Source organism: Lemur catta, chromosome 22 (genome assembly GCF_020740605.2).
Source record: "Lemur catta isolate mLemCat1 chromosome 22, mLemCat1.pri, whole genome shotgun sequence".
In the NCBI taxonomy this organism is placed as follows: Eukaryota; Metazoa; Chordata; class Mammalia; order Primates; family Lemuridae; genus Lemur; species Lemur catta.
This window is the reverse complement of record NC_059149.1, coordinates 25,065,326-25,074,016: the sequence shown is the minus strand read 5'-3', so window position 1 is coordinate 25,074,016 and position 8,691 is coordinate 25,065,326. Positions and strand designations below refer to the sequence as shown.

General features: G+C 51.1%; 1 protein-coding gene across 4 annotated transcripts in view; it reads left to right on the top strand.

Moving 5' to 3' along the window:
• Positions 1 to 650: 650 nt before the first annotated feature.
• ADRA1A (adrenoceptor alpha 1A) overlaps positions 651 to 8,691 on the top strand; it is a 63,002-nt gene continuing 54,961 nt past the window's right edge. For 3 of the 4 annotated variants that reach the window (XM_045535807.1, XM_045535806.1, XM_045535805.1), the window contains exons 1-2: positions 674 to 942; positions 2,242 to 3,798. In XM_045535807.1, coding sequence (XP_045391763.1) covers positions 2,916 to 3,798 — 883 coding nt within the window. In that variant the 5' untranslated portion in view covers positions 674 to 942; positions 2,242 to 2,915. Of the gene's footprint in view, positions 943 to 2,241; positions 3,799 to 8,691 lie in introns of all 4 variants that reach the window. The other variant, XM_045535804.1, reaches the window with a different exon arrangement.

Here is an 8,691-nt window from a genome sequence, read left to right as displayed (position 1 = left end):
AAACTGGAAAAGAATGCGTGGTACTTTAAAAATACTACACCACGTGAGAAACTGCAGCAGGGTCACAATACTTTTTAAATTCATTTGTCTAGAGAAAGGAGAGGTGGATCATATTTAACAAGGTTTAGATATGCTCACTTCATCTTCCTGGAAACATAACTTTATTACCATCAGATTTATCGAATTTTATCAGGTTTTACTTGCTTGTTAAAACATCGGCAAGTAATATAATTTACCCGCATATTTAGCATAAGAATGTGGTCAACATGCTTCTTGATTTTCACAAAACATGGGCCGAGTGTTAATGGAATCAAGCTGTTCAAAGTAACTTCTATAGAATATTTCTTTGAACACACCCTACACAGCAATATCTGGCGAGGGGGGCAATTTGTCTTTATTTTTAAAATCAGATCATTTGAAGCAGTTACTTACTACAAATGATTATACGTCTCTACACACAACACACACACCCACACACCCTTACCTTTTTAAAGAAGAGCGAAAACCCAACTCCCTCTAGGCAGAAGGAAAAAATACAGCCATATGCACTGATGCTGTTGCCGCGGAGAAATACGGTAACAGCAGGATATTACGGTACTAGCTGGGCTACTGCCTGTGTTACGTCAGCGAGGGCTGCAAAGTTCCTTGCCATTCTTTTCTGGTGTCGGGGAGCTGAATATTAAAAGGGTGATTGTGGAGTTATCAGTTTTCTGTATTTTTTTCTTTCTTATTTTCACTCTTTATTTTCAAATATCCGGGTAAAACGATAGCGAGCCAGGAGCTTAAAGACATTGGTGGTGGAGGGGTGAGTCAGCGCGTGCAAAAGGAGAGGATTTGGTTTCTGGGAGAGACGGTCCCCTCTCCCCTCCTAGAGAAGAGAAAGGACCGAAGCCGGGTCTGCTCCTCCCCCGCGCGCTGGGTGGCTCCGCATTTGCGCTTCAGGTGAGTGCGCAGAGGCAGGGGGCACCGGGTGCGGGGCGCGGGCATCCAGCCGGCCAGGTGGGTGACAGCGGACCTGCCCCTCCCGGTGAGATGGAGTCCCCACTCTCCCCAAGCATCGTTCGCTTTTTTCTCCAGGTCTTAAACCAGCAGCCCTAACCCGCCCCCGTTTCCCTCCGGGAAGTTACCTTCTAGTTAACAAGTGTCTTTTTAACCGGGTCTTGATCGCCCCGAGGTAAGAGAGAATGGGGTTCTGCAGCCGCAGGTTTTTACTACCACCTGTGAGGTCTTGAACTTGTGATTTTCACACTAGCCTTTGCACAGGGGTCCTGCCTTAGGGCCCAATCCCAGTAGACAAGGCGGGCACTTCCCCAGGGCCCGCACTCCTGCCCGAGTCCCTGCGGTCGCTTTGCAGTGGAAACCCAGGTCTCTTACGCAGATCATGGCCCCCAGCCCAGAAAATTCGAGGCATCCCCTGTCCGCTGCCACGCCGGCTTGATGTTCACGCCTACAAAATCCGCAGTGACTGTCACTTGCAAAGCCCCTTCCGCAACGCAATGCCCTCCCCACCCCGTCCCCTAGCAGTCTGGCTGCCACTCGGGACTCGAGCCCCTCAAGAGGCCGACACCAACGCATCCTGGACAGACTTGGGTCCCGTTCAGCCCTCAGGTCCCTCCGGGCTTTGCTTGGGACCTGGTTCTCAGGCTGGCTTGGCTGGTCTACAGCCGGCGCGCTCCGCACGGCCAAGTGCGAATTCCTCGGGCGTGAGCGTGCGCGTGGCCCTGGCCCTGCGGTGCCTGGGTCTCAGCGGTTCCCTCTCCCAGGCCGCCCCCTCCAGGTGACTGTGAGGCAACCTGTTTAAATGGCAACCGTGTAGATCCTCCGGAATCCACCGGCTTGGCGTGGTAGGACGCACACGCCAGCCGCAGTCGCGCCTTGGGGGCTTTGGGCATTTTAATTTCGCGGTACCTGCGCTCGCAATCCGGCCTCGGGGCGCTGCAGCGTGGAGGTATTTTTGTTTTTGTTTTTGTTTTTTTTGGTTACTGTGTTTTGCTTCGGATCCTGAACTCTGTCAGAGGCGGCGCGGCGGAGCGCGCGAGGCAGGTTCCCAGCAGCGGAGGCTCAGGGGACGCGGCCCGCGATCCCGTCCCGAGTCGCCTCCGCTGCAGCCGGGCGCGGCCTCCCCTGGACCGCAGAGTCAGGCGGGCTCCCAGCTGGGGTCCCGCGCCAGTCGAGGCCCTCACAGCCTCTCTCCCTAGGGCGCTTGGCTCACAGCCCGCCTTTCTCTTTGCGCTCTTGCAGGTGGATACGGTCAAACAACGCTCCGCCGCCTGGGTCTCCGCAAATATTTGACACGCATGTCGCCTGGCCGGTGCGCCTAGAAGCTGGAGCTAGCACGAGCCCTTGGTGGGGCAGCCCAAAATGTGGGTAACTGCAGAGCAGCGCCCAGATGCCGAGGGTCCCTGCCTTTGAGCGCCGACGGCTGGTCTGTGGTTGCCTGTGGTTTGGGGGGAATCTGGCGCTGGATTTTTGAATTCCAGAAGAATTCCAAATTATATGCAGAATGCTGGATCTTCTCTCCACCAGGACGAATCAGACAGTGCAGAAAAGTGGACTCCCTTAATTCTGGGATTGCATTTTGCAACGTGCGTCCTTGACCTTCGTGCCAAGCCTCGGGTAGGGAGGGAGCTGGAGTCCCGGGCCAGCGCAGCAGGTGGAGAGGCTCCCCGGCAGCCCCGCGCACCCCTGGCCATGTCGCCTTTCATGCCCTGCCCCTTCACGTGGCCTTCTGAGGGTTCCCAGGACCGGCCAGGGTTGTTTCCCACCCGCGCGCTCTCTCTCGCCCCCACCCAAGCCCGGCTGGCAGAGCTCCCTCGAGCCGAGAATTTTTGATTCCCTGCTCCCTCGCTCCCGCCTCCGCCCCCGCCCGGGGGTGGCCCTCCAGAGCCGGACCTCGCCCGGCCCGGGCTGGGACCATGGTGTTTCTCTCCGGAAATGCTTCCGACAGCTCCAACTGCACCCACCCGCCGGCCCCGGTGAACATTTCCAAGGCCATTCTGCTCGGGGTGATCTTGGGGGGCCTCATCCTTTTCGGGGTGCTGGGGAACATCCTGGTGATCCTCTCTGTAGCTTGTCACCGGCATCTGCACTCGGTCACTCACTACTACATCGTCAACCTGGCGGTGGCCGACCTCCTCCTCACCTCCACGGTGCTGCCCTTCTCCGCCATCTTCGAGGTCCTGGGCTACTGGGCCTTCGGCAGGGTCTTCTGCAACATCTGGGCGGCGGTGGACGTGCTGTGCTGCACCGCGTCCATCATGGGCCTGTGCATCATCTCCATCGACCGCTACATCGGCGTGAGCTACCCGCTGCGCTACCCGACCATCGTCACCCAGAGGAGGGGTCTCATGGCCCTGCTGTGCGTCTGGGCGCTGTCCCTGGTCATCTCCATCGGGCCCCTGTTCGGCTGGAGGCAGCCGGCCCCCGAGGACGAGACCATCTGCCAGATCAACGAGGAGCCGGGCTACGTGCTGTTCTCGGCGCTGGGCTCCTTCTACGTGCCCCTGGCCATCATCCTGGTCATGTACTGCCGGGTCTACGTGGTGGCCAAGCGGGAAAGCCGGGGCCTCAAGTCCGGCCTCAAGACGGACAAGTCGGACTCGGAACAAGTGACGCTCCGCATCCATCGGAAAAATGTCCCCGCGGGAGGCGGCGGCGTGGCCAGCGCCAAGAACAAGACGCACTTCTCCGTGAGGCTCCTCAAGTTTTCCCGGGAGAAGAAAGCGGCCAAAACTCTGGGCATCGTGGTCGGCTGCTTCGTCCTCTGCTGGCTGCCTTTTTTCCTGGTGATGCCCATTGGTGAGTCTTTACAACACCTCATCCCAGTATTTAGGGGTCTTCACCCTGGTCTCCTTCTGTGACCCCAGGCTTTGGGTCGGGACGCGAGAGGATCTGCATTTCAAACGGCGAAGCGCTGGGGCAGTTAGAAAAGGCTCAGTGCAGACCTGTGAATTGCTATTCTCTTTCCACCCCGTTCTCATTTGCATTAGGTCCTAGGGCACTTGTTCAACTACCCATAAAGTGGCTTTCAACTGATGCAGATTAATTGGTCTCCTTAATAAGAATGTCAACTTTCCTTAATGCCTTTTAGCATGTGTTTAATTTAAACGCATCTTCCCTCTCGAGACTCAATCTCCACCAAGTGCTTAGGCAGACTGCCCATGCCACTTTCACTCTGCTACAGACTTTGAATTCTCTCGGCCCGAAAATGAGCACCATGCTTATTCTGGACAAACGTGTGATTTCATTATTACGTTAGATTATTCCTAAAGGTTTGCTATAATGGTCTGCTTATGTTGTATATCTGTGTTAATTCAATTTTGTTTTCTGGGTTCAGTATGGAAAGAATTATGCTAAGTTACTAACCAAAAATAACAACAACAACAACAAAAAACATTTTATGTCCAAACCAATTTAAGCCTTAAATAACTTATCATAAGGTTCCCAACAAGTAAATACTTATTCCTTAACAGTACTATTACTTAACATAAGTACTTATACTTAACAGTAACTATTAAAACAAAACCATTGTTATCCAGAATCATCTGGGAAGTTGCAGATGACATTGTTTGAAAATAACACAGGGCACGTAATGCTACAAATCAATTTTTACAGATGCTAAATTAGCTGTTGTCAAAGCGAATTAGTTTATGATAAGTGTCAGCAAGCTGATCCACTAGCAATAGTCATCTGTCTCTGAAAGGCTTTCAGTGAGATCCCAGAATCGTAGTTTGCTATTTTTAGTTTGTAAGCTCAAATGTAGACGCACACATCAGTTATCCACTAACTCAAAAAAAAAAAAAGTCAGGGTGAAAATTAATAAAAGTCCATTTCAGGTACTTTAGAGTTAAATTTAAATGGCAGGTACTTTAATTTGCAACTCTGTAATAATAGCAACTATTATTTTTTAAGTGTCAACTATGTTCCAGATATTTTACCAGGCTTTTTATTTCATTAGTCCGCTCAGTGACTCAGTGAGCTGTGCAAGATTGCATGATTACTCTGCAGTCACAAGTGGGGGAAGAGGCTCTTCAGGTTCTAATACCGTAACCACCAGCCACATGAAGCTGTTTAAATGTGAACTGAAGTTAAATAAAATTAGTATTCCGTTCCCCAGTCCCACTAGCCACTTTTCAAGTCCTCAATGGCCACATGTGGCCAGTAGCTACTGTTCTGAACCACAGAGATTTAGATGGTTTCTATCACTGCAGAAATTTCTGTCCATCAGGGCTTCTGGAGAGGCCCTTCTTGCCCACCACCTGGCCTCCCACTGTACCTACCTGTCATCATCGCTACCTCTGCTTCCGGAAGCACATCACAGCTTTGGATTGCTTGGAACAACACTGTTTCCCCAAGCCACTGCTTCCTTGCTTCCCTGCATCCTGTCTCTGCCTCCTGAATTTGCACATTCGTTCGTGCATCTGCTTACTTGACAAGTGTTTATGGAGCACTTGTTCTAGACACATAGGATGAACGAGGCAGAAGAGTCTTTGCCAATGAGATGTTTGCATTTGGAGGAGATAGATGTAAACAAATTAGTACATCCTAAAAAGTCAAGTATCAACAAGTGCTATCAAAAAGTCAACAGTATAAGAGGCTAGAGAGTGATGAGGACAGTGGGGTAGGTTGTGAGGAGAGCACTGTCTAGAGAGATGATAGTTGAGCAGAGTCCTGCGAGACGTGGGAGGAAGAGTTTCATGGGCAGAGGGAACAGCGAGTACAGAGCAGGGAGAAGGCCAGTCCGGCTGAGCCACAGACAGCAAGAGGGAAGGCAAGTTCAAAGAGACTGGGGAGCGAGACAAGGTCAAAGTCCTGTGTGGTCTTGCCGGCCAGAGTAACATTTGCATATTATTCTAATCATGATGGGGAGCCATTGGAGGGTTTTGAGTGGGAGAGTTTACATATTTAGGGGATCATTCTGATTATTGGGTGGAGAATGGACCATTTGGGGGCAAGAGTGGAAACAGAGAGACCAGTTAAGAGGCTATTAGTGAAGTGGAGGGTAGAGAGGTCCTGACACCATGGACACAGGGGAGACAGGTGGAGGTGGTGAGAAGTGATCACGTTCAGCACTTATTTCAGAGGTAGAGCTGACAAGTTTGGTCATAGGCTGTGAGACAAAGGAAGGTTTGGAGCCTGAACCTGGGTAGACAGTAGTGCATGTTACTGACATTGGGAAAACCAGAGAGTTACAGGGTTGGAAGGGGCGGCGGGGGGGGGGGGGGTGGCGAGAATTAGGAGCATTTATTTGGCACACACTATGTTGAGAAGTGTCTACTAGACATCTAAACAGAGATGCCAAGTAGGCAGTTCCATACTGTGTACAAATTTGGAACTTAGAGAAGAAGGTGGGCTATGGATATAAACTTGGTACATATCAACATTTTTAAAGCCACAGGAATGGAGAGGTCTACAAGACAGAAGGTATGGGAGAGAAGAGACAAGAACTGAGCCTTGAGGCATTCTCATACCTGGTGTCAGGAAAAGAGATAGAGAAGGAGTGGACCGGGAGGTAGGAGGAAAATCAAGAGAGTGTGTTGTCCCCCAAGCCTAAAGAAAACGTTTCAAGAAGGCAGCAGTAACCAACTGGGTCACACGCAGCAGCTAGGCAAGGAGAGTGGGACTGGGACCCCACCCTGGATTTGGCCGTAAGGAGCTCCTTAGTGCACGAGGAGGTCATGTGAGGCTAAGAGCTTTGGTGGGGTGATGGGAACAATAGCCTGATTGTGCACTTTCTGGAGAGAACAAGATGAAAAAGTAGGAACAGGGAAAATAGATGACTCTTGTGACAAGCGTCACTAGACAATGGAGCTGGGACGTGCAATGCAGCTGGACGGATAGAAAGAGAGTTTTCAAAGGTGGGAGGTGGAGACGCAGCATCGTATTTACATTCTGATGGGAAGGATGGGACAGAGAGAGACACAGGCAGTGTGTAGGCAAGAGAGGAGACGGGATTCAGTGCCCAAGTGGAGCGTCAGGAAGTGACAGAGAAGGCAAAGCCTATGAGCCCCCAGGCAGGTGGCAATGGAGGAAGAGAGAGAGACAGTTGTCTTGAGGATGTTTTTATGTCCTCAATGAAACCAGAAGCAAGTTGGTCAGGTAAGAGTGAGGAAGGAATAGGGAAGGATGGCGGTTTGAGGAGCGAAGGAAAGATGTGACCTACCTGTCACTGAGAGTGGGAGAGTAAACGTGATATGGAAATGTAGCAGAGTCGCTAGGCAGCCCTGAGGGCCTATTTGAGACTTACAGGCAGAACTTCAGAGCAGTCGAGAAGGAAGGTGTGCTGCTCTCCAACAGCCGCGGCATACGGGGGCGTTGGTGATGACGGGCTGTGAGTCGCAGGTAGCCTGGGGAAGAGAGTGGTTTGTGAAGGGACACAGACTGGATCAGCTTAGGGGGCACACAGAGCCAGGTGGGGGAAAGAGCCCAGGTGAGGATCGATGGCCTGGGAGTTGGGACTTGTGGTGGTGACAGCTATACAGGGCCATGGGGCATGATGGCTCGGGTCCTGGTGCCCTCCAGGGGAAGGTGGGTGCTCTGGTCTCTGGCAGTTAGTAATATTGAGGTGAAGACGTTAGGGTGCAGGGAAGTGTGGTAGACAGGAGCCCTCGGAATCACTGGGCTTCCTTCTGCTGTGATTGGAGGGAAATGGAACCCTCAGAGCTCACAGTGTCTGAGTGGGCTGCTCAGTAGGACAAAGGATCCTTAAACCCACCAATCTGCGGTCCCCAATTTCCTCTTGACACCACCTGAGCAGAGAGACAACTTCTCCCAGGATGTACAGCCTGTAGAATAAGCACCCGGCACTGAGTTCAACACAACAAAAGACGAATAAACACGTCCCCCGCTCTCCAGGGCCCCACAGTCTAGTTGAGGAGACAAATTGTGAATAATTAATACAAGTCTATGCGATTGGTGCTCAAATGGTATTATTATAAAGTGCTAAGGAATAGAGCCGTACACTCCGTCTGGAGGTCACCCAAGAAGTTTCCAGAAGTACAGCCGTTAGCTGAGCAGGGGCTTAAAGGAGATGGCACGATGTCTGCTGGGTCACTGGTGAAGTGTTATTTGTTTTTATTAATTATCTTCAGCACATTTTTCATGAAAAATGTGAACAGAAGAATAAATATGCCATCCTATTATCGTACACAAGGGACATAAGCTCTTCAGTATGACAAGTGCTCTCTTGGAAAGAAGAGGTTATCCCAGTCTTCAGGAAAGCAAAGAGATTAGAAATTAAAATCAGGGCAGGGATGAGAGTGCTACACACAGCCAAGAGGTGGAACACCCATATCCAACAGGAAGTGACCCAGGAAAATCAGGTGAGGAGACTACTTCATCGCCGAAGATCCTTCCTCTGTGCGGTGAGAGGATGCACACTTGACTTATTTCCAAGTTCTTCCCCACCAAGGCTGGGTTGCTTGCTGGATTCAGTAGCGTAATTGCAGGTAGGAACTCACCTTGCCTGCTCCCACGGCTCCAAATCTTGCTAGTCTTGCTACCTTTTTGCATCCTAAATGATTGGTTGAAATTCAGAACCCCTTGCAGGGAGGGAGTTCTTATATGAGGTTGTTATCAGCCATTTGTACCTCGGAGTGAATGTGTTAAAAAAAAAACCAAAAACGAAGTGTTGGTCATGGAGATGAATAGAGACTGTGAAGGTGTTAGCCTTCGACATACGACAGAAAAGGA